The sequence below is a fragment of the Musa acuminata genome, chromosome BXJ3-1, assembly GCF_036884655.1.
Source record: "Musa acuminata AAA Group cultivar baxijiao chromosome BXJ3-1, Cavendish_Baxijiao_AAA, whole genome shotgun sequence".
Classification (NCBI taxonomy): domain Eukaryota; kingdom Viridiplantae; phylum Streptophyta; class Magnoliopsida; order Zingiberales; family Musaceae; genus Musa; species Musa acuminata.
In genome coordinates, this window is record NC_088349.1 from 9962592 (window position 1) to 9977179 (window position 14588).

General features: G+C 45.5%; 1 protein-coding gene across 1 annotated transcript; it reads right to left on the minus strand.

Annotated features, from left to right (window-relative positions):
* Positions 1–6581: 6581 nt before the first annotated feature.
* Positions 6582–10479, minus strand: LOC135629313 (alpha-xylosidase 1-like). The gene is made up of 3 exons (XM_065136505.1): positions 10143–10479; positions 8722–9377; positions 6582–8529 (listed from the first exon to the last, which is right to left on the minus strand). The coding sequence occupies exons 1-3, from the start codon at positions 10406–10408 to the stop codon at positions 6647–6649; spliced, it is 2805 nt and encodes a 934-aa protein (XP_064992577.1). The 5' UTR covers positions 10409–10479; the 3' UTR covers positions 6582–6646.
* Positions 10480–14588: the final 4109 nt, after the last annotated feature.

A 14588-nucleotide genomic window follows, 5' to 3' on the forward strand; every position in this document is an offset into this window, starting at 1 on the left:
ATCCAATGGTACAAAGACTTTTTTTTTTTTATCTTGGCCTTTTTGTGCGGGGCCCCCATAAGAAAAAGAGGGAGGGGGGGGGGGGGGGGGAATTGAGGTGGGACCCGACCGAACCAACTCGCGCGCCTGCTCCGGTACCGCGGCAGAAGGCAGGTTTGTTTGCTGGCTCGAACGCCGGCGTGGAATTAGGCAAATTCCAGGTCACGAGCTGCCGGCTACTGGTCTTGGGTAGGTTACGGTCAGATCCACATGAGGAGCACGCAAACGTCGTGAGAAAGAGGCTGCGAAGAAATGGTTGGATAAGACGGGAGTGAGGGTATAATCTCGTGAATGGCACCCTCTGGAACACTAAAATGACGAACGATACCCACCGCTCGGCGGCTAAGCTCTATGGCTTCGTAAAAGTAATATCTACCGGTGATTCCTCCGACCCTGCAACACATGGCGAGATACGTTAAACAGATGGGGGGAAAGTAAAGGTCGCCATCGGTCCACGTTCGTTTGGGTCGCGCCGGTTCACGTGACGAGAGGTGCGTCGCACGAGGAGGGCTTCGGGAAACACGAGGCCAGATTTATATGTATTTTATTTTCTCCTTTTAATTCGATTCTCAAAAATAAAGAAAACCAAAGTGACAGTACAGATAAATTTTCTTAATTAGATGTATATTTCGAGATATATTTTGTATACATAACTTGGAGAAAAAAGTCGCGTTATTTTAGGAGATAAAAACACAAGGAAAATAGTTGCGAATGGAATCCATTAAATAACCGGAGATTACGAGTTAGATTATTAGTACCAACATGATAAAAACTGTTGGGGAGTTTGTCCCACGCGGTACAGACACGTGGACCCCAAACCCTGCAAGAAGAAATTGATGAGGAGGTGCAGCCAGCTGTGAGCGATTTATGGGTGTTTGGTCCATCCTCTAATCTACCGCTCCCGTTTCTTTCGTTTGTGTCGACGAACACGATTCCTACTACCATGTACGGGTGCTGAAGGAGTGACGAGAGGTGCAGTCCGACGGTCCCTCCGATTTAGGTGGGTCTTAATGGAGTTTGGGTTGCAAACAACGGCTAGCTTCCATCCACACAGGTAATGGGTCCTACCGCTTGATTCGAAGCGGATCCGCTCGGCTCGACTCGACTGGTTTTCCAGCTCGACGGTGATGCATACGTACACCGTCGATGATGCTTCGCTATCATGAGTTCAAAAACAACAGTAGATCATGCGTGACACGTGTCGCCCTCCTTTGGGTTCACACTCTGTTCTACTCTTGGTTTCCTCAACACTAAGGTACGTGAGAAACCTTCTACTCTGTTTTCTTCCGCCTTCGTATTTAGATCCTTTTCAAGCTTCTTGGAGTACTAATCTCGTGAAGAATCGTTTGATACTTAAATTAGTAGGGAATTTGAAATAAGTAGTGTGTAAGTTTTGTCGGATGGGGTTAAAGACTTAGTACATGTGTAATTTTTGTCGCTTCCCATGAACGATGTTCGAATCAAGAAATATTGATCAACATCCCGTCGTGAAGGTTCAACCAACATCGACATCCAGCTCGATCGATAAAAGACTCTCGATATTGACCCATGGATCAAATCGTGTCGACTCATCAGCCACGATACATTTGTTCACCAATAATTTTGAATCATGAAGATGTGGATCGAATAATCATATGAAGATTTACATTGACTTTAAAAACTTAGTGACACATTTATTTATATGAGTATTGATGTTGATATCGAATTAGCATTATTGTAAAATGATTGTTTGAGATATATGATTGGTCTTTTTTTTTTAGAAGAAATAAGATTTGATCATTTAACTAGTCATCTTTCTATTTTATTATTATTTTTATTATTTTAAGTAGCGTGAGATCTTATACTTTCTCTTGTTTTATAAAACTGGGATAAGATGCCTCGAAGATAAAAACGATGCTCGACCTCTTTCCTCTGTAAAATATAATATTATTATAATACTTTTTTTTATTAAATCAAAACATCAAATCATATTGGATTTGGGTTCAATAATCTTTCGATTTAATATTATTTTTTAAATAAAAAATTCTAATAGACGAGAAAGATATCATTATAAAACCAAACGAAAAAAAAATAATGAACTAAGCAAGAGAATTAAGATTGAAATTTGGGATGACCAAAAGAGACTACGAACCTTCCTCGACCATTCAAAATAGAACAAAGAATCTAATGCCTTTCGTATGTTATCGGGTTAGGTTTTCTACATGGAAAAAAAGAAACATAAAGCCAGCCGGAAAAGTCTCTAAATACCTACAACAAAACACGCCGTGCAAGTCCGGTTAGCTTCGTAGAAGCTATAACAAGTCCGCATCAGCTGTCGAGAATTAAGAGAAGTAAAGCATGTACGCGTGCGACATCATCTGAACTAGACTTTTGGGTTGAACTTGGGAGTCAAACCAATACGATGAATGGAATCTTGAGGAGCACGACGAGGTAATTTGTCGATTGAACAAGCACACGATTCCCTCCTCATCTTCTGTTCACAATTTCTACATAGCTCTCGACTTGCTTGCCATCTTCCAAAAACTTCGCATCACGCACTTAGATATTATTGGAATAGATAAAGATCGTCAACCGACGACCACGAAACTGAGCTAAAGGATGAATCCATCAGTGCTACTTGTACTGTTCTACGTGCGATGCATGTACAATGTGTGTCGAATACCTACTTCCTATTCTCACACTCGCTAATTTTGTTTTAGATGATGATTTAGATTATGTTAATCTATCTAATTAGATGAGATATAGTTTATATATAATCAAATTTTAATAATGATTATCGATTAATAAAAAATGGTTTCTTAAGAGATAATAATAGGACAAAAATTCAATAGAAAAAAATTATATGAAAAGAAGAAAACATGCGTCTAATTCTCTTTTTAGATCAGTATTGCTGTATAACTTTTTGATCGGACGAGAGTATACTTACAGATTAGATAAAAATTTTCTAAATGATATTGAATGATAGATACATCTAAAATTTTGATCTATGATTATTTAATTTTAAATTTTGATATTAAATTTTTTATATAATAATAAATCATCTTCCATTCTTCCATAGCACAAACCCTAAAGTTATACGAGCATCTACGCACCAAACCATCATTAAATCCACGCGATGCTCGCCATCTTTGGTGTCAGTGTGCTGCTGTCTTCTAATAATAATAATAATAATAATAAGTTGAGTCTTGCCATCTAACCATAAACTTTGGATTCTAAGTAGGCGTGAGAATATAAACATGTTAAGTAGATGACAGTGGCACAAAACTGTGCGTCCCATCGGGTTGTTCTTTCCTCGCGCCGCCGTCTTGGATAGCACCGCACCGCAAGTAATACGGATCGTTGGGCTGCAAGAATATTGGGCCGTGTTAGATTAGTCTCACGGGTTGGCCTTTCCCGGACCAACTGCACCGCCGAGAGAGTAATGCCGACGGCCGATGGAGAATCCGCTGAGAAAGCTCGATAACCGGCAACAGCAGCAGCAGACCCATCAACATATTTCTCACAACGCAGGAGGACAACATACACAGCCAACCGAAGAAGAATGCATTCATTTCTGAGTATCAAATTCTACGTTGTGTGCGGAAGAAGAAACACATAAACCGGAAAGAAAATGCCCTATTGTCGGGCTGCATTGGGGACTTCGTGGATGCGCCGGAGCTCCCAGATGTCATGGTCTTCCTCCTCCCACAGGACGAGGCTCCCAGCCTCTCCGCCTCCCCTGTCCTCACACCGGAGGAAGTCCTCGTCCGCGAAGGGGAACCAACCCGAGAGCTTCTCCTCGTCCACGCCCCACCACAACCACCACCACCAGCACCCGGACACGCCACCCAACTCCGCCTCCCCATCCCACTCCACGGCTTCGTCCTCCTTCGTCGAGGAAGGAGAAGACTCCGCCGCGGCGTGAGCCAGACTTTCGTCTTTTCCCGGACTCTCCCGTGTCTTCTCCGTCGATTCTGCGTCCTCCCTCGCCTTCGTGCCCTCCCACTCCTTCGCCCGCCGCTGGGCTTTGCCGGGAACCTCCGAGAGGACCTCGTGATCTGGCGCGCTCTTTCGTTTCATCTCCGCTTCTATTCCAGTGTTTTCTGCGAGTGGAGAAACAGAGGCAGTCATACCATATATATATAGAGAGAGAGAGAGAGAGAGAGGGGGGAAACAGAGCGATGCCTGTATAATTTAATTGTATTAGGAAACTATTTAAGAATAACTCCACAAATATTTATATGTTTAATTAACGTATAATCGCTATATATTAAGTCTCGCCATTTGGATTTAGATTTATCTAATTAAAATTTCGACACAAATTATTGTGGATTTTTGGTACATTGATAAATCTATTAGATCCTATCAATTATTCGACATTTTTTTATTTTCTCTCGATAATACAAGCAATGCGATTTATGAGGTTCACTGGGGAAATATGAGGTGCAGAGAAGAGGATGTCAGCCGCATCGCTCTCGCAGCGAGAGTTGTCGCTGCCACATGGCATGGGTTGCGTGGAATTTCCTGTCACGTCACCTCTCGTTAATGCATGCAATGTCCGAACACACGTTTTCTTTTGTGCCTTGAGAGAGTGGAGAACCAGTTCGCGACATGGGATGGAGTTGCAAGGAACGGACGAGGACGCGGTACCGGCGGTGGGTAAGCAGTTTCCTTTCGTTGGACCTCACCGCCGTACGTGATGTCGAAGCTTCCGGTTGTTTATTATTGGCCGAGGAAAGCTCCGACCGGTCTTCTACGCCACGATTGACGCATGGCATCGGCACCCTTCGCTCGTCCGCTTCCCACTTTCTTCTTGCCCAAGGAGGTTCCCATCGGTCGGCTACGCCACGATTGACGCATGGCGTCGCCCCTCAGTGCTCGTCCCCTTCCCAACCCAAGAAATTGTCGCAGTAAAGCAACAGATTTGAGACGCGGAAATATTAAACCTTTGTTCACACATGAAATTTCTTGGAGCTCTAGGAATAGAAATTTCTTGGTCGATATAAGATTTTGATTCTTTTATTCGTCGACCGATGTAGGGTCGAACGTACCCATCAATTATGACAGCCATCCATGCTTCTTGATATCATGATTGCCCTCTCACGTTATTTTAATCTGTCAAGACTTTATTATAAAATTCATCCTTATATTTTTATTATAAAAAAATTAATATCAACAATATAAAATTAATAAAAAAAATAAATTAAATTTAGGATACATAATTTTTGATATTATTCGTAAAATTTTTATCTGATCTGTATTATTGTTGAATCCGAAAGCTATAACGATATTAATACACCAGAAGAACTAGATTTGTTATTCTCCTTTCTTTCTATCATTTACAAGATCGTTATTAGCATTGAATTAAGGATAAAAAAAAAGATTAGATATTATAATCTCTCAATGACTAATTTTATGTATTTACGTATTATCTTATCTACGTATTTGTATCCATATATGTCTACCCAAACATTATATTTTTAATTTCTAAAAAAAAATTATTTATTTATAAGTGAGAGTAAAAAGTTTAAGATCATCGAATCCGTATATTCATGTATCTGTATTCACATATTATGTTTTTATTTTTAATTTTTTTATTTATTTAAATATAAAATTAGAGAGACTATAATAAATAATTAGGAGAGTCATTCTCATCAAAATAATATTCTAAAAAATTTAAATATATTTTTATAAAAATCTAATTTAATTAACTATGATCATATAATCCAACACTTAATTCATTAATCTATCGCCAACAACCATTTTCTTATCGAGAAGCTTTTTCTAAAGGAACAGCGTTTCAAGTCGTTATCAGGCACCTGCACATTGACTCGGCTTCCGGTGGTACGTCTCCGAAAATAATTGCATGATTGCAATCATATCTTATCCTACCGCTAGTTTGATGGCACGAGATAAGAACTGCGCGCACGTCTCCAACGAGCGATTAATCGCACGGGGCCCGCCACCAATGTGTGGGACCCATCCTGTCATGCTTGCTTAAGATGAGGAGGGGAAAGGAAAACGCGGCTCCACGTCCGGCCACAGGCCGAGCACGAGATGTCGGCAAAAGAAACCACACCCACCGAATTGGGTTTGCTTGTAGATCGAAGCGGACGATGGGAGACGTGTGACATCGTAATGTTCCCACCCACCGAGTGGTCCGCGTGAAATGGCTACAGAACCCTTAACATGTGCATTCGATTGCAAACAATGATGAGACGTGTGACATTATATTGTTCCCACCGAGTGATCCGCGTGATACCATATTATATATACATTATATATATATTTCTATTCATATATGAATTTGGGAATATTTCAATAATGAATTTAAATTAAACGGATTAGGATTATCCTTTTAGGATTTGAACCAAACCTGATATAAATATATTCAATCATAATTATCCTCTTAGTTGAGATATTTTTCTTCCTCTCACACGTATAAATAATTCAAACAATGAGATAGTTTCACGTAGATTTCGCTAATTTTTTTTGCTAAAAGAAAGATTATGTTCAACCTCACACAGCCACACAGGGGGGGGATGGGAGAAAAAGAAACGAAGGAAGAAGAAGCAGAGGTGCATTAGGAGATAGAAGTAAACACCAGTTAGATCGACATAAACTCGACTCATTCATTGATCCCCATTTTCCAAGTCATGGAGAACGTCTTCCCCAGAGGCAGCGATAGCCCTCCGACCTCCACAATCATGCTGGTTCTCTTGCTCCCACCCTCCAGTTTCGCTTGATGCATCACTGCATGAGACTCGGTAAAGTGAGCACCGGCAGCATCAGCCCAAGGCTCACCATCCACCTCCACCACGAGCCCCTGTCCGTTCCCCTGCAGTCCCAACACACACACCTTCTCGATCAGCAGTCCCTTCTCCAAGCTGAAGGCTCCCATTTCCACTTCCGACCACACCTTCACCGTGCTCCCGCTAACAGTGGCGTAGAACTCGATGTAGGAAGCCTCTCCTTCCGCAAGCTTCATCTCGGGCCGCTCGTCGTCGTCCACATACACGCTCCCTTTTGCGTCTCCTTGGGTGGCTCCGAAGGGGAAGGCAACGACCAGAGTAAACGGCGTCGTTCTTGCCTCCTTAGAGTTGGTTCCCCCTCTCTGCAACGGAAGTATAGTGTTCTGGTACACATGCGCGTTGACCGCGTTCAGAGGAGCATCGAGTGTTACGAAGCGATCGTCCTGCGACACCACAGCCTTGGTCATGTCGAACAAACTGTACCAGGTGCCGGGAGGAAACATTGCTTTCACGGATGTCGCGGCCTTCTTCAAGACCGGAGATACCATGACGCTGGCCCCCAGCAAGAACTGAGTGCTGAGGCCGTAGCTCGACGTGAAATTGGGGAACGAGAAGAAGACGGGCCTCGCCATCGGCGCACCGGTGGTGTGAGCTTCGTAGTTCAGCGTGTACAGATACGGAAGCAGCTTGTACCTCAAGCCCAAAGCGTTTCTTGCCGACTCTGCCACCGACTCCCACTGGTACAGCTCTTGCCTCGGTGAAGCAAAGTTGGCGTGGTCTCTGGAGAAGGGATAGAACGCACCCAGCTCGATCCAGCGGTTGCAGAGCTCCTCCGTCGGCGCCGGATAGAACCCGCAGATATCCGATCCGACCATGGGCATGCCGAAGAGCCCAAAGTTCAACATGGTGGAAATGGAGTAGCGAAGGTCGTCCCATGTGCCCTTGTTGTCACCCGTCCAGTGCGCAGCGTACGCTCCCGAACCCACAAAGGTGGAGCGGGAAAGAATGAAGGGGCGTTTGCCCTGAAGGCCTTGGAGGGCCTTGTGCGTAGCAATGGCTTGGGAGAAGCCATACAAACTATGTGCGTTGTACTCCAGAATTCCATTGTAGTGCGTGGCGCTCGTGGCTATCGTTTTGAAGCCCAACGGAGCTCGAGACCCTGAAGCGTTGATCTTGTAAGGCGGGTCGTCCCATCTGGTATCTGTCAGGTTCTTGCAATCCAAGCAGCAAACCCATGGGGTGGTGGATCCAGGTATCGGGCACGAATGGTTGGTCGGGAGCTCACATTTCCCGGTGCAGAAGTTGGAAGCCTCGTTCATGTCGATCCAGAGGCCGTCCACCGGCACCATCTCGTGGAACCGGGCAATCTCATCGATCCACCACGAGACGCCGTCGGGGTTCAGGTAGTCGGGGAAGTAGACGGGTCCGGGCCACACTTGAGCCAAGTACGGCTTGCCTTCGTATTTGATGAACACGTTTTTGGCCATTCCTCTCTGAAAGACACCGTAGCTGGAGTTGACGGCGATGCCGGGATCAATGAGGACGATGTACTTCATGCCCCGCGAGTGGATTCTGTCGAGGAACTCGAGGAGCTTCGGCCGGGGGTAGTTGACGGGGTCGAGCGTGAAGTCCTTGGCTGCATCCATGTGATCGTCGTCGTTCCAGATCACATCCAGAGGTATTTGGGCGTTTCTGTAACCCTCCACGACTCCTTCCACCACGGACAGGTTTTGATAGCCCCATCTACATTGGTGAAAGCCTGTGTGGAAACAAAGGAAGCTTTGAGAGCTGAGACAAAACAGAACTATACCAAAGATACGGCGTATCCGCATTTAGTTCGAGTGGAGATATAAGTGCCGGCGACAGATCATATGCAACGCCAACCTAAATCCCTTCTGCATTAAGGGATTAGATATGCTTATCGATCGTAAGAACAAATATGATGGTTTACCTAAAGCCCAGTATGGCATCGGAGCAGGACGACCGATCAGCGTAGTGTACTGATCCACGACCGCCAGAGGCGACGGCCCGGCGAAGAAGTAGAAGTCGACCACGCCTCCGATGACCTTGTAGGTGAGAGAACTCCCTGTATAGAAGACATCCATCCCATTGCTGTTGAGCAACAGGACTGCGTGAGCGGTGGCTTCTCCTCCCTCGTTCCTCAAGTCCATGTACACCGGGTGAGACCCATAGAGGTCAGTGTTGAGATTGATGGCCGAGATGTCGGTGGTGTAGAGAGTGTACGGGTCATTAGGGCGGAGCCGTATCCCACCGGGTTGCGTGTTCTCCCCCAGCCCGTACAGTGCAGCTGTCTTGGGCAGATGAGTGGAGATTTCGAGATACTGGTCCTTGAAGACCATGGTGCCATAACTCGAATCGAACAGCGTCTGCCCATTGGATTTCCTCCTCACCGCGAACGTGAATGGATCGGAGGTAAAGCTGAAGATGAGATCGCCCCCTGCGTACTCCGACGCCGTGAAGGGAGAAGACGAAGCTTTCGCCCCCGGTGGCGGGGGCTGATCTCTCGGGAGCAAGTCGTAGGGGACTTCCCATCTTTGTTCTTCCGCATCAGTGATATGAACCCTCAATCGATCCTGGGTTTCGTGCCTACAAATGATTAACAAATGCTGTAAAGATCCGCCATAGATTTCTATATAAGACCATCATAAAAGAATTCCTATACAACACACCTTCTACTATAAACAATTAAGATTTGCTCTCAAAGATCATCTCCTAGAATTAAGAACATGCTTGGAGGCTGTATCCGCGAACATCTTCCTCAAAAACGAAGACAAAAAAGAAAAACGACACCCACACTGCCTTCTTTCTCCCTGAATCTTAGATGCATAAATGTATGCCCCTAGAGAGACTCAGCTAAGCAACAAGAACACCACAACACCATCCTCGTGTGATCAAAATGTGAGAAGCAGTACGACCATACCCAGAATATTGAGAGTAGAAAACTGGTCCAAGAAATCTTCATAAAAAGAAACCCATTTGATGTTCGACAAAAGGCATCAAGTCACTTGAGAAACGAGCAGAACATGATTTGCTCATAGATGTATGCTGGTAGAGGTGAAAGAAAGCAGAAGATGATATGCTTTCTACAACACCTCAGTGATAAACCACTTGAAGGTGTACTTCCCCGACAAATTTTGTCAGCATTACGAGCAACTCATGACCTTTCAACAGAGTTGCGCAAAGGAACACAGCAAAGGGGAAAGAAAGAGATGGAAATGCAGCAGAGGTTAAAGATCTATGGTCTAAAAGGGTCATTAAATATATTATCTATATACTGATAAACCATCTTGTTGTTTCCGTGATGTCTTGTCTAAAAGGAAATTATAAGTATACTTGTATTTGTTCCCTTACTTCACAAAAAGCCTGAGATGGTGGATATCGGGGCCATAAGTGGAGGTGCTCTGCTTCACTTGGAGATACCCTATCAATCCACCTCCGTTTGTGCTCTCCTCGATGGAAACCAAGCGATAGCCAAAACCAACCTTCGGAGGCTTGGCTGCAGCACTGAAATGAAGAGCAAAGAGAGTGGTAACACAGCAGAGAGCAAGGTGCAGAAGAGAAGGGGAGGAGGAGGAAGAGGATGACATCCTTCTTCTCCACCCAGAGCTTCTCCACATTATAGGAGATGGGACTGGCCAAACAAAACAACTATAGGAGCTTAGCCACTGTTGGCTGCTACATTGTAGGAGCTGGGAGTGGTAAGAGTAGATATAGAAAGTGACGACCCCGAAAGGTGGCCAGTCTTTCAGTATCATCGTCATCCCAAACACGTGATGTCTCTGCAAGTGAGCTGGGTGGGCCTTCTCTTAGGGACCCATCCACTGAAGAAAAAAAGGAAAGCAATTCTCTATTTTCTCCGCCTTTTTCTTGACTCTATTTTCACATAGTAACCAACTAATGGAGAAGATAACAAGAAAGAGAGAGAGAGAGATGATCTCCAGGGATTTGATTCTCCCACTGTGATGTACTTTTGGCATCTTATCCTTACCTTCAATCAAGGCTAGTTTTATGATCGCGGCATGGTAGTGACTGGGTCATGCTGAGGAAGTGACAAGACATCAAGATAAGCATAATGTTTGGCGTCTATCAGTTGTTGGTTCATGGATCAAGGCTTTGTCATTGACCATTGAACGCACAAACATACCAACTTTTGATCCTAAATCATCTCAACCAACCTCCCCACCCCCAAAAAATACATCATGTTCTTGATGATTGTCGTGTGAGTCCAATTGGACAGCAATTATAACTTGATCTCGGCAGACATGGTGGTGGTCATGTCTTCATGGACTAATGCCAACATTGGAATTATTGGTGGAGAATCAACGGATCGTTTCTTTAGCATAAAAGAAGACACTCTCTTCTGCAAACAACTAGCGGATTCTCTGGCCAAGTCACGTTAACTAAAGTTACCCGAAAAGGTAATTTGCACACCATTGTAATTTCTTATCATACAATCTACTATGGATTTGTTTGTTTCTCAGACGCCTGTTAGGATTCTGTACGTTCTACTGCATCACCTATCTCCGGCTGCTATCGACAGATCATAGCCGGACGGACAGCGGCGGGGTCCATGAAGGGCAGCGCACGCCGTGACCGAGAGCGGACGATGGTGCGCTTCCGCTCATGTGAAGCTGAGTTGAGACCACCACTCCGAGGAAGGGGACGAGTCGCTTTGTCCATATCGACAGCCCCCATGTGAGAGCCACGCCATCCGTGTCTCCTCCTTGGAACTCTAAACCAGTCGCCCTACGCTGTAGATCTCGGGGAGCCACAAGTCCCGCGTCCGAGTATTGTATGTTGTGTACTAACGAACGTAAATGCTCGGAGATATCATTTTGTTACCGTGTTCTGAGAATATGATGTAATTGGGTGTGGAATATCGAGGTGGCTGTCGATGTGATCGAGCGTGCCGAGGTCGGGATGTTCGTAGTGATTAAAGTGGATGCAAAAGCGAAGGGCCATCGGGCGCTGGGGCTGCAGAAAAGGAGATGCCCCGTCCTATAGGGCCCGGAGAAGGATGGTGGAGTGGAGGCTGTGGACCTCAAGGGGAAGCTGTGACTTCATTTCACTGTGAAAAGGTAGGAGGGTGTGAAGGGATCGGTACTGTTGTCAGTAGGCCGACAAGCAAGCTGTAGCTGTTTGACTCAGATCCGGATTTGGGCCTCACTGCTTGTCGTTATTATGCACCAGCCTCGACCATTGTGTTCTTGGTCTACGTTGAAGAGAGAAGCGGTAGAGAGAGGTGTATTGTGTGTTCTTGGGCTACGTTGAAGAGAAAAGCGGTAGAGAGAGGTGTATTGTGTGTTCTTGGCTTCTCCGCAAGAGTCATGTTTCATTTTCCACGATATTTCCACCCCCTCAAAACGTGACTTGCCATTTGGTCCAAGTCATGATGGACGAGGCACGGAATGACTTGTTCCATCTTTCTTCTCACGGTAGGAGACGACTATCCCGAGGTGGTCTCTGCATGGCGCATTTCTCACGACTTCGGCATGAATTAGACGATGCATTTCTCACGATCGAGAGCCATGATTTGCTCGGATTATGATTAGCGTGCATTGGATTCTTTGTCGGAGAGACGAAACCTTTCTCTCCTTCAAGCACTGTATCCGACGTTGATGCTGATCCCCATCGACGAGGACGCATGCAAGCACCGAGAAAGAGAGACGTCGTAAGTGGCCAGACGCCTTCCATTCCTTTTTGTTCTTTTTTATTTCCACTACGCGAGAGAAACACACATCTTTTTAAAGCGATTCAGAGAGTCCAAAGTGCTCGATGCTTTGTTTTAGAAAAGCGTAAGCAGCATCAACACCTTTAATAACATTCGACAATGACATTATCCTGTTGCAACATTGGAGATTCTTTCCGTGAATTGCTTCCAAAAATTGATTCGTACGCCGGTATTTGCATGGATACTTCGCATGGATGTCAAAGAACTCTCTCACTTGTCACCGTAGTCCTTTCGAACTCCCTTCACGATCCTTATTCGTGGTGGAAATTACCGAAATAAAAAGGAAAAAATCTATCAGATAAGGCGTGCGTGTTAGATCTACACCTAATAATAGTATGCACCACAACGAAGTATATTATCCTGCAGACCAGCGACCCGTAGTGCACGTGAATAGCTTGACTTGGTGGGGCAACGAACACGTTTCCTCCTTCCCGTCGTATCATCACTCCTCCACCGCCAAAGGGAAGGGCCATCAGCATTCGACCTAATGACGTCACCGTCTTGACGTCATCGGATCAGGTATGACGTCATCACTTCAGATCTATCGCCTCGACAACTTTTCGTTTTCTCTTTTTCTTTTAAAAAATATTTCCTTGTCCGCATAAATAAATAAATAAATGTATATTCTGTCAGACGTTCCTATTTATTTTGTCTGCGAATTCTTTTGCATCCGCTCGCAGAGGAAACGACGGGGAGGGAACAGTCAACCGTTGATCTATGGCGACGACGAAGCGGCCGGGGGGCGATGGGACGGAGGAGGAGAGGCGCACGCGTCGGCGCCAGGTGGCGGAGGAGGAGGTCACCGACAACGAGGTCGAGGAGTTCTTCGCCATCCTCCGCCGAATGCGGGAGGCGGCCAGATTCTTCGCCGCGAGGAGCGGCGGCGAGGCGAAGGGGGAGAGGGAGAGGCAGCGGGCGTGGAGGTGGCGGCCGGCGTTCGAGAGGGAGGACTTCGAGGAGTCGGGCGGCGCCGTTGATGATGCCGGGAGGAGGAGGAGGAGCAGGAGGAGGGGCATGGAAGCGACGACGGAGACCAGTGGCGGGAGAGGAAGATCGAGGGAGGTGACCGCGAAGGACGAGGTGGAGGAAGCGGTGGCGGAGAACGGGAACACAGGTCTGTTCCTCGATCTGAACGCCGAGCCCGGCCGCGAAGAATGACCGAACGGTGAGCCTCGGCGGCGGCGGTGACGGAACCGGGCGGTCTCCTCATCCTTTTAATGCATGTTAAGCTTAATTCCGGTGTGGCTTGACTTAGTAACCATTCCGACGCAAAGTTCATGTTGCTCGAAGTGGATTTGGTATTCGTGACATCTTCCTTTGTCGTTGTGTTTCCCTTTTATTTAGGTAAAGGTGTGTGTTTCTCTTAGTTATCAGTGCGAACCCACCGCCTGTATAGGATTCCGTCATTCATCTTCTTCGTTCATGTGCACCGCCACTCTTCCGAATGCCTCCAACCCTTTTATGTGTAATCTCATCTGAATCTTCTTGCTCACAGTACTGTATTTATATTACTCTCTCTCTCTATCTCTCTCTCTCTCTCTCTCTCTCTCTCTATCTCTCTCTCTCTCTCTCTCTCTCTCTCGGGTGTGGACAAAGAACTATCTTTAATTCTGGTATCGTTTGCTATCTCGATTAGTGTCATTCCATCCAAAGCTCAAATCTATACAGGTGACTGCCTATGACATAACTCTTTGAAGAACAATAGTATTTCGAACACAAATTCTCTAGGAGAGGCGGAAACAAAAATCATTCGTCCATATTCGAAGATCAACACAGCTTTAGTTGACGAATTCGCAGGTACGTTTCTTCTCCCCAAAGAAATTAGAGAGCGCTTGCTTCAGCTTCGTAAAGAACAGTTGACAAGACACGGGTTGTTTGATTCTAGAAAACTGGTTATTCTCATCTGTGAAACAACGAGACATCTCTCTCTCTCTCTCTCTCTCTCTTTTAGCAATAAGACAATCCTTTTGGATTCGGAGTTATCGAAGCTTGACACTATTAATGTCTTTACAAGAAAGAAATTTCATGATAAATCAATTAGTGATCCATTAAAGTTAAATTACCTT

Excerpts from the sequence above, each read along its gene's own strand:
- LOC135629313 (XM_065136505.1), bottom strand. The coding sequence starts at position 10,408 with ATGTGGAGAAGCTCTGGGTGGAGAAGAAGGATGTCATCCTCTTCCTCC. Across the intron at positions 9,378-10,142 it reads CATCTCAGGCTTTTTGTGAA|GCACGAAACCCAGGATCGAT; the intron begins GTAAGGGAACAA and ends AATCATTTGTAG. Across the intron at positions 8,530-8,721 it reads GATGCCATACTGGGCTTTAG|GCTTTCACCAATGTAGATGG; the intron begins GTAAACCATCAT and ends GTTTCCACACAG.